This window comes from Takifugu rubripes, chromosome 13 (genome assembly GCF_901000725.2).
Source record: "Takifugu rubripes chromosome 13, fTakRub1.2, whole genome shotgun sequence".
Lineage (NCBI taxonomy): Eukaryota > Metazoa > Chordata > Actinopteri > Tetraodontiformes > Tetraodontidae > Takifugu > Takifugu rubripes.
Window position 1 is genome coordinate 10,432,182 of NC_042297.1, and position 16,344 is coordinate 10,448,525.

Below are 16,344 nucleotides of genomic sequence, written 5' to 3' on the forward strand. Positions count from 1 at the left end.
TGTTACTATAAATGAATAAATATATTTCGTCCATGAAATGCAGGAGTTGCTATATTGTTGACAGTAAATTCATGATGCATTCACTGACCTCCGAAGGCTGAGGAAAACTTCCCGTTTCCAGCTTGGAAAAGACCAATTTACCGTCCATGGAGACCTCAAAGGAACCTGTTGTGGAAATCACGGTGCAATTGTGTTAGCATCCTAACTGGGAAGGTGCTTTAACGCTGACAGGTTTAACGTGCATCGCGTCACAAAGTTAAATGCACATCACCAAATTATGCGTATACAACTATTACAAAAATATGTTGGTTTAATTTTTTGAGAAGATGCCTGTACCACTTGCTACCGTTGCGAATTTTCCACATTAACGCGATTCCCTTCTTCTGTGTTTGGTTTCAAGCATTTGATTGGTCACTTTCACTTCCGCCTTTTCTCTTCTTCGGCGCTTAAAAATATGCGGAAAGTAAGTAACAGGAAATGAAAACTCGACAGAAGAAGTCTCTTTTATTTCGGAATAAACGGGAACTCATGCTTCCTGCTGTTCCACTTCTGCTTGTGCGCAGTTTTTCTGACCTAGTATAGTATTCTGAGCGGACTTTTTTTTGTAAGACATGCCAACTTAGGTGTTACTTATTTTTATTATTATTATTATTTTTGTTGAGTTGATTCAGTGATGTCCTCAGGTTATTTAAAGGGGCTAAAATCCTGTTACTGGTGTTTAAAACATGCGTCCCCATTCCAACATGTGTTTTATGATAGACTCTGTAGTTTGAAATGACAAGATAACAAAACACGAAAGAAACAGGATTCCACGTGGAAACAGCGCCGCCTTGTGGACTCCCTTCGCTTTAAACCTTTTGACGTCACAGGGTTCGCGTAAACAATGTTAAATGTCATTTTATTTTACGTTGTACTTTCCCTCCTTTTATATCGACAGAAACTCCTAGAGAGTTGAGTGAAGGATCTTACTTGGTCTCCCACGGAAGGAATTGACCTTCACACCAGGAATCTGACTGAGCTCGGCCGCCAATTTCTGGCTTCGGTTAAAGTAACCTCATCCGCTACTGTCGAAACAAAGGATGCAAAAAGCAGCTGACTGTATGGCTTTTGTGCATTAAGATCAGTAAATTAATGAAATGAAAGGCAAAATGACCCAACTGACCAATATTCGATGGTGACGACTGTCATGGTTGTGTTGTGGTTGATGTCCTCCTCCTTCAGTGCAGACAAGCAGAATAACAAGCTCAAAATGTGGTTTATGGACTGAAGTCAAGTGGAACACACCCAGTAGGAGGGCAAATGCGTGCATCATGTTTTGACTGGAAAATCCAGTCTCATTCTAAATTCAACAAGTCCACAAATTCAGCTCATGTTCAAACAAATCTATTATCGTGCTCCTCTCAAGACTCTTCAATATTAAAGATGGGAGCCAAGACAGCTTTTTGAAATTTTATTTGTTTAAAATGATATCCAGTACAAAATGTATACATGTAATACCCACATCATTGATCATTTCCCCTGAATAAAATATTTTAATCTGCTCAGCCCGTGCCAGATAATAGTATCTATAAGATACACTATAGATTGTAATTTGCTCATACAACAGGTGATGACAAAGATAAAACCATAGTACCTTCGTAACAATAAAAACTATCAATATTGTGGTGGACACATTGTCAAAATAATAAAATGACACACACCATTCTGTAAAGTTGCATTGCAATCTGCCCATTTTTCATCAAGCCTTTCAAATTCATGTCCGTCTCCTCACCGAGTCAAAACAGTTGTGATATTAGTGCAGACACTTCTAATAATGATCTGTCCAACGGCAGGTTGTCCTCTGCCATCATAGATGTACAATGCACTTAAGATTTGATCTTTTTCTTAAAACAAGGCAACTTGTCAACTTTATAATAAATAAAAACCCTTCTAAAATGATAATGTACCTGCCCATATATCCAGTTCATTTACATGTATTTGCATTTTCATAAAGTTGTACAAAATACATTAAAAACCTGTCCCCCCCGCCACCCTCATTCATGAAAAAAAAAAGGTTAAGATGCTTGAATCGTGTTCGACATTTTTTGTGGAGAATGCCAGCAATAACACAGTGTGCATGCGCCGACTCATGGAGAGTCTTCCAGTTGGTTGGCCGGGCTCCTCTGCTCCTTGGCTTTGACTCAAAACGTAATAGTTGCTCTCCTGCGCGGCCCAAACACTCCCTCATAGCATCAGTTTCATCGACTGAGGAGACTCTTTGACTCCACCGCCTGAGTTTGGAGGCTCCTCCTGTGGGAACGTCACCTTGTCGGGCGTGTAGTCGTTCCTCTTCAGATCTGACAGAGACACAAGGTTGCTGTGTCACTGTGTTCTATCATCTTCATTCAATAACAGACAAAACCCTTGTAAGCCAGAAATATCAAGGGCACCAGGTAGTGGTAATACATTATTATCATTATTATTATTATCTGGGAGCTCAGGCAGTGTAAAACCACAGACGTGCACCAACAAGAGCACAAAACCTGGTAAATTTGACACTTGCAGATAGAATTAGTGATATTAGTAGTTTGATAGTTCCGATGTTTGAATATTCTTCTAAATACATCTGCAAAAATGGATTATTTCTTCAGCTGAAATTCTGAGCACTCCCCCCCCCTTAGAGTATAAATATAAAGTGTGGATTACTCACCGGGGAGCTTGAGTTTCCGGCAGCAGGAGTTGCAGTTGTGTTTCGCTCTGAAGTTTCTGATGGCGTCGTCCCCCAGGTTGGCAGGTCCAAATATCATATCACTGGACCTGCGGTCACAATTAGTGCAGACGTAAGACTAAAAAATGATCTTCTGGTAATCACTCGAATATAAAAGCCATGGCTGACTCACCCCTTCTCACCACTCTTAATAACCGAAGGATCAGTCAGAATCTCCCCAACACCTACACACACACACAGACAAACACACACAAACATGACAACATCAGCTTTGAGAAGTGCGCATTGATTCTGAGGGGCTCTGTCTGCTGAGTGTTATTACCCTGGAGGTCGAGCACCAGCAGCTCCCCGCGGGTGTACTCGTAGGTCCAGTGGCTGAAGGCCAGCATGGTTTCCTCCAGCAGATTGGTGGGGTTGATCTCCTCTCCGTTATTGTTGTTGAACTTACGGAACTCCCCAGTGATGCACTCTTCTATAGCAAACCACTGTCCAGCAGAGTGGCAGTAGAGCAGAAACACCTCCAGAAACCTGCAGAAACCAAATCATTGCTGAAGAATGACAATATTGCTCCTTTTTTTATTTATTTGAGCATGTAAGAATGCAGAAGAGCGGGGTGCGTGGCTGTTGCGTCATGTCATTTATTATTGTTCTTACTGGGAGTATAAATGGAACCAAAAGTCTCATCCTGCATTTAAAAAAAAACAACACTGTTTTGCATCCCTATAGGTTGTTGCCATGACTACGCATCCACGCACCCTCCTGTTTGCGCTCTTACCTCGGTGAATAGGGAATAGTCTTCGGCCTGATTTGGTCGAAGGCAAAAGTCAGCTTCTGAGCAGCTCGTTGCTGCTGGATTTCCTGCAAAGACACAAGGGTGACGAGCGTTAGCGCGGCCGCACCAGCTGATCAGAGCTGCAGGTTTCACCAACAGCTCTGGGCTTTATGAGGTGACAGAAAGTGTCCTACCCTGAGACAAAGATGCAGCACAGTGTCCTCCTTGTAGATGCTCTGCCAGTTTTGGACCACCCCAGGAAGGAAGGATTTGACTATGTACAGATGTCCTGGTTTCAGGATGTCGTACTCTGACCACGTGCAGAGCACCTTGAGGGCTCGTCGGAGTCCTCCGCCCATCTCCTCTTTACTGAGAAACTCGATTTTGGCACAGAGGCCCTTCTGAGTCCAGGAAGACATGCTGTTGTTGATGGTGTTGGGGGAGCTCTCTTCCAGCCGGTACACAGTCACCGGCTCACCTGACAGGACAGAGCGCCAGGTCAAAGGTCACGGTCACCAGCAAAGCTTATTCTCTGGGATTTGATCTAATAACTCTTCGGTTGAGTTCTTCTGTGACAACTGTCAAATAATGTGGCTTATTTGCATCCAGGACCACAAGCAGAAGAAAATGTTTAACCTTTCGGCATAAAAAAAGTCATAAAAAATAGCTTGCTGAGACCCGCCAGTATCAAGCCTTGTTTACAGACAATAAACAACACTGGTTAGTCTGGTTGCAGTGGAATCTTTGCAGTTTATTGAGGGTGACCTTATTACACTTGTTGAAACACGCCATTTCTCTGCAGCTGTTTTCTGTTGTGAAGAATCCCAGATGTGAAACCTGAGCTCAACGCCTTTGAGAGCAGACTGGAGTTAAGCTGCATTCTAAAGGGTTTTTGGTCCAATGGTTTCTCATTGTGACTGGACTAATACAGCCCCAACATACCATCCCACAATCAGAAACAGAACCCGTGCTTCCTTAACGTGGCCAAAACAAAACAAAAGAAACGGCGCCGGTACACACCCACACGGTGTGACTGTTTGGTGCGACTCTGCACTTCCTCATTCTCAAACTGCCATTTATTCGATCAGTAAGCAAGTTTCCCCCATTAGGTGACATAGCAGGGCAGGCACCGGATTTCACACCTACCTCTTGGGGGCACGGGGGTGAAAGGGATGCTCTGGGACAGCCTCATCAAGTTGTTGCGTTCCACAGCTACAGCCATAAAAACAAGCAGAAAGATTCAGACAATTTTCCTTAAAAGCATGAAAAGAACAGAAAAACCGACAGAGCAGCTTATTTTTCAAGACTCACCTGAGTAGTGATAGTTTTCCACGGGTTTAAAAGGTGAGCCAATAGCTACAGAGAAAGAATTACAGAATTAGAGCGTAGACAGAAATAGTTGGCTCTATTCCCGCTTCAACCACTAGACGTCTCCCTAAAACTACTACAGCAGGTCAAAGGAGTCAGTTGTCCCTGACAGTTTGCTTTTAAAGGGGCTGCTGTCTTGCCATATTGTCTTTACTGCAACTTTTCTCCTCCAGCTCATTTAAAGTACCAACAAACAGACAAAACCTTTACATGCTGATGTAAAATGACATAATCCTACAGCCAAACCAAATTAAGGAGTTGCAGCTTTCCGTACTATTTGGCTTACTGATTCAATTTAGACATATTTAAATAGAAGATTCGGGGTAAAACAGCCTGTTACGTTGCTGCTATTTACTCCACTGGTGGGTTACTCACAGTCCTTTCTGGCTCCGAGGTGGGTGTGTCTCGGGGGGTAGAGTGGAACTGCGGCTGTAACCACAAAGTGCGAAGAGCACAGTGACGCTTTCTTCCAGAAACACGAGCAAACACACATGAAAGGTTTGACCAGTGCGCGTTTACGGCGGATATCGTGTCGAATCCTTCTCAAACACAGAAGTGGAAAGCAAACAGAAGCCGCGAAGGCGTTTCTCTCGTGTGAGGAGAGAAACGTTCAAATGGCAGGTTTGAATCTAAGCTGGATGGATTCGTTCAAACAAAGCATCTTACCGCTCGGTGCGTCTTCTCCGGGCATTTCTCTGGAAAACACAAGAGACGCCACTTGAAACAAACACAATAACAGACATGGATGCACATTAATGTCCGGCAGGGCACTTACAGGCTGGTGGCTTGGGCTGATTTGACCTGAACTCTTTCCTGAAACGGCAAACCATTAAAGAATTAAACAAAACGTTAAAAAACGAGTAACAAACGAGGCAGAATTGTTTTCAATACCATAGCTGAAGCCCTGGGGTCCTCCTGAGTGGGGAGGTCCTCAGCTGACACTCTGCTCTGGTCTTTCTCTGGGAGAGCTGCAGACACACAGTCACCAATTACCCACTAGAACTCTCAGATCCACTCATGTAGCATCCTGCTAACACAGGTGAAACTCCAAGTTTGAAGCTTGACGGATCATATCAAGCATCTGTTGGCAGTGTCAATGTAGGTTCAAGTTCATTAAGGTGGGCTCACAGGAGTCAGGATGGAGGAAAGTTGGGCTTTTGTCAAACTCTGTGAAGCCGGCATAGGAGTTGACAGCTCTGAGACCACGACATTCAGGTGAAATCTGAGGATACGAGGAGGATGGAGGGACACAGACAAAATGTTCAACTAAAAACATCTAGTTATTAAAGGCTTAAAACTTTATGTTCTATAAACACACTCACCAGTGACCTGGGTCTGGTTGCTGGGCTGTGCTGTCTGCTGGAACTCTCTTTAGGTGTGGAGTGCTGAAGCTCCACAATGTCTTTATGCCCTGAAAAATGAACAAACATTCAACATGTGTAGTGATGCAACCTTTGGCGAGGTTTCGTGATCTAAAGGATTAACTTGGCTTTGATTAAAACATTCCGAACAAAGACAGGAAGGACACTTTGCCCAGTCTGGAGAAGGATTATGACGATGATTACAGATTTACTCCTCCCCTCACCTGAATTCCAAATAAAATCTCAATTATGATGAACTTTGTGTTAAAAACCTCATTCAGCTGATATTTCATTCATTCATGCTCCATTAATAGCATCAGGCATCACAACCTTAAACCCAAACACAAGCAACTTGGCAAGGCTGGAAAGAGTTCAAGAAGGAGCCATGGAAAGGCAGGAAAATGCACCAGTTACAGCTTCACCGGGGTCCTGATCTGGACAGGGAAGGACCCAACCACCAGGCAGACGCCCCGCTCGACTGAGCCTCAAACCTCTTGTTGCGTTTGCCTTTGTTTCAGCGTCGATTTGGTCAAGTGTTGCTTCAGAAACACTTGGATCCTCACAGCAGGTCGCTGGAGAGGCAGGTGCTCCTGACACATCCCAGTCCCTGCTCTTCGTCTTGCAGCGCCTCCTGGGTGCTCGTGCGTGGTTACGAGCGCGACCTGGGACGGTGCCCTCTCCGCGGGCGCGGCATGGCGATGACTCTGGAGCCGCTGGGACTTCGCCGTCACTACTCTGTATGCTCAGAGGTCCTGGTCTGCCCTCGTCATCGCAGAATGCCTCATTAATGTATCCCCACCTCCTCCCCCTCTCTCTAGGCCCCCTTCCTAAACCTTGTGCATTTTCAGTGCAAGCAGGCAAGCAGGCAGGCTGGGCAGAGCCCGAAGTCTTAGAGATAACCACAACAGTGGGATACGCACACACAGAGTTTTCACACTCCCCCACCTCTGACCCACCCTCAGTCTTGTACTCACCTACAAATGCCCCAAATTCTACAGGGCCGCTGTCTGCTTGAGGTTGCTGCTGGTAAAGCCCAGCCAGGGACAGTTCTGGGTGGCTGGAACCGCTATGCTGCAAATGCGAGCTGCGGATGTGGCAACGAGTTCCCGGGGAAGGTACATTAGGCAGGCTGGATGGGGAGTCGGAGAGGCCCGGCTCTTGTGGACGGGTCAGCTTATTCTGGGTGAGAGAGTGGCCCCGGGGATGCAGCTCTGGAGGGGAAAAGACCGCTGCACTTTGGACAAAGGCACTGGAGGTGGTGCTGGCCGAGGTGCCAGCCTCTACAGAAGGGAGCCCGAGCCCAAACAACCCCTTCCTCTCTGGACTCAACGTTATGTTCAGGGTGGGGTCCAGCCCCTGTGCTGCTCCAGTGCTGGGACCGAATCTCCGGCTGCCTTCTGCTCCAGCCCCACTCCCTACACCGATCCCGAAAAGAGAATCTGCCATGTTAGTTCTGGCCTGTGGAAAAGACGAGCCGAAGAAGGCCCCCACACTGCGTTTTCCAATCACGGACGATTTCGAGTGGGGACCAGTGTCTGTTGTCACGGGGCCAATGCTGGGGACCACATTCTTGGACAGACTGAGCTCGCGGGTTATCTGATTGTGGACTTTGCTGGCCTCTGATGCCCTCTGGGCAGTGAGAGTTTTCAGAGTGTCTACTGTCAGAACGGAGAGGTCCTGCAGGTGGCCGATCTGAGAGTCCAGAGTGTGCAAGGAGCGTTTGATAAATGTAACCTTGTTCCCGACCTCTCTGAGCTGCATGCACATGGTCTCAACCCTGCAATGACAAAAGGCAGTTGAGTCATTTACTTCCAGTCCCCGACTTTCAATTAACATATTTACATTAAATTATACAATGACTTGAACATTCTCACCTCTCTGAAGTGGCACGTATGCGCTCTTCACCTCCCGAGTGGAACTGATCCTCCTTTTCATGGAAGTATGTCTCCACGCACTGCTCCTCGAAGTCATGAAGCTTCTTTTGGTCTTCCTCAGTCAGAAACAGCTCTAGAAGAACAAAGGCGGTCAAAACATTAAATCCCTCGATACGTGTGAGTTAGAACATGATGTAGCCATACTTGGTCCATAGGTGTTCTCCTTTTTCCTCTTCCTGCACATGCAGAAGAGAGAGTAAATATGGCAGAGCAGGATGACAGGCGGTGGGAGGACAGGTTTCTCATGGTAAACCATAATGAAGTGGTAGCGCTGGTACTTCCACACCAGATTGGAAATGGACTTCACTTGCAGATACACATTGCTGAAAAACAGCACGCAAACAATAATGACTATGGTGGTGATGAGAACTATGAGAAGTGCATATGGCAGCGGAGGATTTCTTACTTAAAGAAGGCGATGAGGAGGTTGACCATGAGTATGTACTGTACAAAGAGGTAGACTGCTTGTAGGAGAGGAGTCAGCCACACTCCTGTTGCGCACAGCTGCTTCGCTAATGGTTCAGTATTGTTGGCACACACTGGAAAATGGAAAAAAGAGATTTCCACCACATACAAGACTCAAGTCCAGCACATTTGTCATTCTTAGGATGTAAAAGTCTCACTGGTAATTATTCTCACTGTTCTTCCTGACAGCATTATTCTAGCATAACTTCTCATTAGCAGATCAAAAGAACATAATTGATGCTTTTACATGTCTTCTCACTTGCATTACATTACACGTTCCCACTGCAGAGCTGATATCCTGCAGAGCTTAGAGGTGGGGAATTTAAACGGTGGTGACCGTTGGTGAGGCTTTGTCAGGGAAATGGAGAAGGTAAGTTGATCCTGTCTCATCCAGTCTCATGTACATTTAATGGGAAAGGTTATACTCCCATTATGATTGTGTTTATTTAATATAAGTTGACTGTCAAATTTTCCATTGGTCCGCATTTCTAGCATAATGATGTATAAGTAGTGTGTAATCTCATTCTTATTAGGATAATGAATAATAGAACTACCGTTTCAGCTTTCCCCAATATTCTCAACTTTGGGGCATTTTGTGCAACATTTCACCTCCCCTCTGCTCCCACCAACTTATATTTAAAATCTGATGCAGAAATTTGAAAATCAACCCTTTGACTCTGAAACCCACTCTTGAATCAGGCTAGAAGCTCCAAATGAGTTGCTATGGTGACTGGATCTGAAGACAGTGTGCTTTTGGTGTTAACTGTCTCTTACATCTTCACCTTTTTAACCAGACCAGTTACAACGCGTACCTTCTGCGTATGAACCACGTTGTGAGGCATGAGTGGAAATCTGTGCGTTTGATTCCCAGCGTTGGTTTTGAGTGACAATCAGTAATCGTGCTGTGGGAAGACTTTAAATAATGCCAGCCTTACCCTGAAAACCCTTCCTACCGTCCTCATTGTCCTTACCATCGATTTCATAGGCATACACTTCTCCGTACATCATCCAGTAAGGCTGGAAGACAACATCTTTGGCCAGTGTCCAGCTGGGTTCCTCATCTGGGTACAGAATAGCTTTCCTTGGTACGCCAAAGCTCAGCAGCACTATTGCCATTATCACCACAATGTAAAACATATTGGCCACCTGAAAGAGATGCCCAGTGAGTGAGACATGCACTATTATGAGATTACTTCATTTCCCAACATCTTAACAGGAAGCTTCTTGAATTTTATTCCGGTGTCACGTGATTCGAAGCATCGTTCTGTGGTGACACGTCAACGGCAGGAGCCATTATGAAAAAGAGCAGCTGAAAACTATGAATGTCTATGACGTCTACATGTGAACGACTGCACAATGATGATGAGACTATTGCTATTCCATTGCATCCTCTTCATCTCCGCTGTGGTGTGCACATGCAGACTAAAACAGCAGAAAACGGATGATTCTGCAAACAGGTCGGCAAAGATCTCTCCCTCTCACCATTTTAGCGATCATCATGACGTATGGTCCAGCTTGCTGGTTGACGGCCAGGATATCCATGAGTCTCACGTACCAGAAGATGATATTGAGACAATAGACAATTCTTCCGGGGATAAAAACATCTCCCCCTGCCAACCTCAGCCCGAAGCCAATAAAGAAGGTGGTGATGGCCAGAAAGTCACATATATTGAAATAGTCACTGAACCACACCTTTATCTTTTGGCTTATTTTGCCTGCTTCAGACATAAACATCTGCAAAACAAGAGATGTAAGAAAGACGATGATAGTTAGCCGGCAGTCCTTGGTCAAGTTAAACGCTACTCTGAGATTTGCTTCCATATAAATACATTAATTACTGTCATTATCTTTAAATTATAGAGCCAGGCAACACACGTCTTTAAGAAAAGATCAGCTGCACGTACCTCCCGAATTTTCTCAATGGCAGAGGTAAATATGTAGAGGATGACCACCCACTCTTGAGGAGAAGGCCAATCGGGCATTTTCACCAGCACGACATACGAGTAAATCATCAAGAATCCCAGGTAGAAAAGCTGGTGGTGGAGGCAAAATAGTAAGAACAATTTCCTTTAAATGTATAACACATGAAAGATTACATTTTACAATATATTGTAGAAAATACTGGACAGAGCAACCAAAGCCACATGCTGCGCCCTCGATAAATTTAGCAGGGGCCCTCTCAGGGGGCTGGAACTCATCAGAGCACGGCGAGTTAGAAACAAACAGTATTTTGATCTCTGCACCCTCTGAGGTCAGCTGGCCTTTGGCCACTTGGATAAGAACTGTGTGTGAGACAAAAGTTCAGCTGCCAACTAAGGTTGCTCTTAAATGGAAGAAGTGAGGGGGGTGGTTATGTAATAAACAGGACATGAGAATTTCTGCCTAACTTGTATCCAGTATTTTTAATACCAATGAATGAATCTATTGAAGGACTCTAAACAAGAAACAAGCACATGCCGCATGACTGTTTCCCACTGGTACATGAAATCCTCACTGAGGTTTACACAAAAAAGCTCCTTTCTATTTAAAGCTCCGTTACCCATTGTTCAAACTGTGGGAATGTTTGAAAACATCCATACAGCTAGGCAGGTTACACACACGTACCATCGGTGGGAAGAAGGCTACGGTTTAAAAAAAAAAAAAGGTTGAACCTTGACATAGGTGCTAATTGGTGGAAAGTCTGCCATTAACAAGGATCTGATGGATCCTGCTGAGCTGCACTAATGTAGTAAAGTCAGGGATTGGAAGGAGGCACTGCAGATGTAGATAAGCCAGGGCACAGGCTTTATTACGCATGCAAACAGTTTGGGTGATAATATCAGCTGCTCGCAGTTTCGTTCAGCCTGAAAAACAGTCCTGTTCCTGCAAATAAAGGTCTGAACGACGACTCTCCACCTCCTGAGAACCAGCCTCAGGCTGGTGTGTCTGAATAAACATAAGACCAGGTGATGAGTGATAATCCCGTACACGCTTGTGAATCTGACAGCACCAAAAAAATGCTTCTCCAAGACAATTCATTGGCCACATCCTTACATGCTCATGTCATTCTTCTTGAAACAAAAAACAAGAGACGAACACCCTCCCTGTGTAGTGCCTATGACCGAGAGCTCCTCTCTGATAAACAACCACAATGGTTGGACATGATTGTGCGCACGAGCCTGAGATCTGCTCTGTAATCTCCCTACCGTGTTGGACCAAAACTTGACAATCGGAGCACGGTAGAAGGCATAAATTTTCCTGGTTAAAGGCAGCTTCCTGGAGCGAAACTGGGTCTCCGTGTCGTTCTTGGCATCCATGTGATCATGGGATCTGCTCTCTTTAAACACATCCTGCAGCAAGATTAGAAAGGCTCAAATCAGTCAAACAATAGATCTCCTCAATTACCCATTTGTGACTAAACTTTGAGAATACTTGGAATTGAAGGTTATAAATTCCAGTGCCAAAACCATAATTCATTCTCCATTTTCTGAACATTTGTATAACTAAAAAAGTCATTAACATCAAGTAGATGACTGTTTGTAGATCATTTATATTTTTCCAGGAGGTTGATGATTCTCTCATTAAATTATTAGGTATTTAAATGCAGCTTGTCACATTTAACTCCTTTTATTACAATGAAAAAATTCTAAAATAGGAGAAAAAGAAAAATCACCATTTGAATGTCATCAGCAACATTCTGGAAGTTGTTTTCGCTGTCTTCCATGGTCATCTGGTGGTCGTCCTGGCTCTGAGGGATGTGAGCCATCTCAGCCTTAGATTTGTATTCCAGCAGCAGGATGGCGGGAGGCACCAGAATACTCAGAATCACCTGGGAACAAATACACACTATTGTGAATGTATGCTAATTTTCAATGACAACTAATCATGCCCATGTGAACTTCACTAAAAATAAATTTACCATGTTACAGAAAAAAAAATCCTATTGCTCCTGAGCATCATTTATAAAAACATCAGCCAATCCAGAATTGTCCAGCTTGTCATTCAATACCAAATAAAATCTAAATGGAGCATGAACCTTGTACCAGGAGTTCTTGCGCATGTTCAGCCTCCCCATCCACATGTCTGATAGCAACATCTGGGTGCAGGTATGAGCTACAAATGGCCGCAGGTGCGAGGAAACGGCCAACTTTAAACAGGTGGAGTTGCTCCAGTTCTTGAGTTCATAGGTCAACAGCTTCATGGCCATGGTCTCATCCTGCCTGAACGACTGCTCCAGAAGGTCCACTGCTAAGGTTCCAAACTCACTGGAATAGAAAGAGTCCCGACATTAAGTATGGGGTCAATTTAATCTGTCTGGTTTATAAAATGCCAAACAGGCAACATACTTTGAGTACTCCTTAAGCTCCTCTGATGTGTCGTCCACCACGTCGCTCTTTTTGGCCTCGTAGCCCATCGATCTGTAAAGTTTACAGGCCACCAGTGCCTTTGCCATGTTTTCTTCACCATGCTGCCAGAAGAAGAGTGACATTTTCTGCCTCTTCATCAGAACAGCCCACACCAGCAGCTCATTGAAAGGGTAGGGAAAGCGCCGTGTCTCTGGGTCGTCTATGTCCACAATCTCCTCTTTGCTTCTCTTTTTGTTCTGGTCACTGGTGGACTCCAACTGGGAACGGTGGGGAAGGAGGGGGGGGGGGGGGGGGGGGGGGGGGGTACAGACTCAGCCCCGTGATTCCTTACACACAGAAGTCTCATCATTCCTCTTGGATTGAAAATGGCTTACCTTGGGCTTGTATGGCTGTGCAGTTTTGATGAACTGGTTGTGCCTCGTCTTCTCCTTCTTGTCAGCCTCCATGCTGAAGGTCTCGTGATTCCTCCTCAAATGAGACCCAGGAGCAGAGTGCCTCCCTGATCTCTGTTCAGGGTGCAGCAGAGTTAACAAGTGAATGGACACGACTCCAAGATATTAGGTTGAATTAAAAAAAAGAAAGAAAATACAAATGGAACTGTCTCAAAATAATTTAGAAGACATTCACAAAGTACAGGCAAGTGCTGAAAGTCAGAAATTAAACCACTACAGACTCACCCTACTGTTGCCATGGAGATTGTTGTAGATGATGCGGAAGCGTTTCCTGGTGTAATTGCACCTATAGGTCCCTCCCATCAAGTACTCAATAATGAGGCCGATATCAATCAAAGTGATCTTATAGTTTGGGGGCAAATGACTCTGTGGGACGGCACCAACAACAGCATGAACCACCAAAACGCTCTGGATCAAACGTAAATAAGAGATTTCAGGACGACCGACACCTACCTGCTTGACATCTCTCACCAGGTGGAGGAGATTTGGGTTGTTTCCAGGTTGTTTCTGCAACAGAAAAACAACATCTTAATTAGAAAGCCTAAATCCACACTGTTGTTGATTTATGTTTAGTAAATGCAGGAAATTACAGTGTTGTAGAGCTCCTCCAGCCGATTGATTGTCAGGAAGCGATGCATGCTAACACCATTTTCTATGAGCAGTTTCACAAAATCCACCCTATCCATCACGAGGGCGTCCAACATTGCTTGCTCTAAGGAGCTCACCTACACAAAAATAAAGAATCCATTGCTAAGTAGTTTTCATAATAAATTAGTTCCAATATAATAAACAAGTGCAGGAGGAAAAGCCAAAAATCTGGCCAGATTACAAAACACACATAATAAACTTTAATAAATATTATTCATCTTCTCACTGTTACAGAAAGCAGGATTCCCCAAGTTTTAAAATAAACATGAACAGTGAGGGCAACTTATAAAAACACTAATGAAAGGGTTCATGTTACACTCAAAAGCGTTTCATGGCAGCCTGCCCACGTCGGTCCCTCGGCTCCTCGCAGTGCCGAGGGTGGTCAACGGGGATTCTGGGGTCACTGCTGCAAGTCCAAAGGTTCGGCACTAATGCTAAGCTAACCAAACATCGTTTAAAGATAGGCTAAGGCATGCACGCAGGCGCGCACACACACACAAATAAACACACGGACATACCAAGAGCTGCTGTCCATAGACAAACACATGGTTCTTGGCAATGTCTACACGGTCCCAGGCCAGAGTAAGGACCAGCTGATCGAAGGCAGATGCGTTTGTTCCTGAAACAAATAGGTGCAACATAGAAATATATCCTCATAAGTAAGTAAAACACAGCTACGAATTCACAGGCATGAAAATCTCCAAACCGTATTTTCAGTTAGCCGGCTAGCGGGATTAAAGAGGGTTATTAGAACACAGCCCGAGCAGTAATGCAGTCAATTACACACTAACACAGTAATACGGCAGATTAAACTCCCGAGTAAATCCCTATTCAGTCTAGTATTCTCTTCCACAGTGATCTGCTTTACCGTGATCCAACAGCCATCTGAATCAAAACGATCATAATCACAGTGAGGCGCTTTTACTTTTACTGCAAAGCTGGAATGTGGGGATCTGAGACGGATAATAACCAAGAAATCAGCTTGTTGATAAGAAAAGACAGCTTTCATTTTCCTTTTCATTGGACGTTTCAAGGATAGCAAGAGGATCCCCACTGACTTTACTTTTCAGTAATATCAAAAGCTGAAAAAAAAACCATGTTTGTCTTGTTTGCAGCTGAGCCTGTTTCACCACAGCATCAATCAGCACCAGTCACTGCCTTGCTCCACGTGAAATAAAGGTGCACTGCTTTGTTGCAATTTGTGCCCCTTTATATTCAGCACAAAGTAGAGGTGCAGTGAAATAAGACAAGTAAGAGAGAAGTGGAGTTTGAAGCCCCGTGACTGTGAGACACCCGAGCTCCTGAGCAACACACAGTGAAGGCAACAGGAGGGGAGCAGTGTTCTCAATGCATATCTATTTCAGAATGAAAACATCACAAAGTCTAAATCTCCCTGTGCCAACAAGCTCAGCGTACGAATAGACTGAATCAACATTATGTAAGTTTAATCCTCCAAGAGAAGGTTGAGGGAAGAGGGACAAGGTTCAAAAGGGAATTCGTTTACTAACCTTTCAGTAAGGCCCTCAGAATGGCAACATCGATGTCCTGGTGCTCCTCGGAGCTGATGTGAAACACCGTTATCTGTTTGCAATGAAATAAGATAGCACTTAATAACAGGTTCCCACAGGCATTCTCCAAATATTTCACGGCCGTTTGATATGCGATATCGTCGCCTGTCAAAGCAAACAAGATGATCTTCAAAACTCGGTTCAATTTGTCTTTCACTTTTTCTATTTTCAGTACAAGCGGGAAATTTGCTGCAGGACGGATGGGCTACAAGCAAATTTAAAAACCAGTTGGAGAGACAGACGCACCAGCTCTTTGCTCTTCATGCATTCCATCAGAGTCTGGAAGAGATGGAAGGCGTCACTTTGGCTGAAGTTGAAGGTTTTCTTGATGGTTGCAATGATGTCAGCTTCGACCCCATCAGGAAGACGTCTGTGGGAGAGTTACGGTCAAATGTACCTGCTGTTAAGGCACCGTGTTTAACTATCCCTTTAACAATAATAGTAGAATATACCAGTGCTGCGACTGTCCAAATGAACCCAGCTCATCTTAATCATATGGCTCAATAAACCTTGTTAAAACACCTGCCGATACATCAGGACACTTCGTGCCAACAAGTTCATAGTTAACAGTCATACTAGATGATTATCTATTACTGGCTCACAGGGAGGGATTTGGACTTTTATAGGGTCACATTATCAGTTCAATAAAGACATTTCCAAGTAACCGGTGACGGATTCTTTTAAACCCTCTTATGGTATCGTTGTTCTAACAGACACAGGCAG

The 16,344-nt window shown here is 44.4% G+C and overlaps 1 protein-coding gene across 3 annotated transcripts in view; it reads right to left on the reverse strand.

Annotated features, from left to right (window-relative positions):
* trpm7 (transient receptor potential cation channel, subfamily M, member 7) overlaps positions 1–16,344 on the reverse strand; it is a 32,730-nt gene that overhangs the window by 857 nt on the left and 15,529 nt on the right. For 2 of the 3 annotated variants that reach the window (XM_011609713.2, XM_029846299.1), the window contains exons 9-42: positions 15,868–15,991; positions 15,562–15,634; positions 14,572–14,672; positions 13,996–14,130; positions 13,859–13,912; positions 13,631–13,771; positions 13,328–13,459; positions 12,933–13,210; positions 12,623–12,851; positions 12,260–12,415; positions 11,793–11,936; positions 10,512–10,640; positions 10,090–10,341; positions 9,579–9,753; positions 8,549–8,681; positions 8,287–8,465; positions 8,083–8,215; positions 7,183–7,985; positions 6,170–6,258; positions 5,976–6,069; positions 5,739–5,815; positions 5,623–5,660; positions 5,514–5,542; positions 5,223–5,276; positions 4,791–4,835; positions 4,626–4,691; positions 3,674–3,957; positions 3,483–3,565; positions 3,030–3,235; positions 2,880–2,931; positions 2,690–2,796; positions 1,163–2,336; positions 970–1,064; positions 89–165 (exon numbers count right to left, since the gene is read on the reverse strand). In XM_011609713.2, the coding sequence (XP_011608015.2) occupies positions 2,224–2,336; positions 2,690–2,796; positions 2,880–2,931; positions 3,030–3,235; positions 3,483–3,565; positions 3,674–3,957; positions 4,626–4,691; positions 4,791–4,835; positions 5,223–5,276; positions 5,514–5,542; positions 5,623–5,660; positions 5,739–5,815; positions 5,976–6,069; positions 6,170–6,258; positions 7,183–7,985; positions 8,083–8,215; positions 8,287–8,465; positions 8,549–8,681; positions 9,579–9,753; positions 10,090–10,341; positions 10,512–10,640; positions 11,793–11,936; positions 12,260–12,415; positions 12,623–12,851; positions 12,933–13,210; positions 13,328–13,459; positions 13,631–13,771; positions 13,859–13,912; positions 13,996–14,130; positions 14,572–14,672; positions 15,562–15,634; positions 15,868–15,991 (4,708 nt within the window). In that variant the 3' untranslated portion in view covers positions 89–165; positions 970–1,064; positions 1,163–2,223. Of the gene's footprint in view, positions 1–88; positions 166–969; positions 1,065–1,162; positions 2,337–2,689; positions 2,797–2,879; positions 2,932–3,029; positions 3,236–3,482; positions 3,566–3,673; positions 3,958–4,625; positions 4,692–4,790; positions 4,836–5,222; positions 5,277–5,513; positions 5,543–5,622; positions 5,661–5,738; positions 5,816–5,975; positions 6,070–6,169; positions 6,259–7,182; positions 7,986–8,082; positions 8,216–8,286; positions 8,466–8,548; positions 8,682–9,578; positions 9,754–10,089; positions 10,342–10,511; positions 10,641–11,792; positions 11,937–12,259; positions 12,416–12,622; positions 12,852–12,932; positions 13,211–13,327; positions 13,460–13,630; positions 13,772–13,858; positions 13,913–13,995; positions 14,131–14,571; positions 14,673–15,561; positions 15,635–15,867; positions 15,992–16,344 lie in introns of those variants that run through there. The other variant, XM_029846301.1, reaches the window with a different exon arrangement.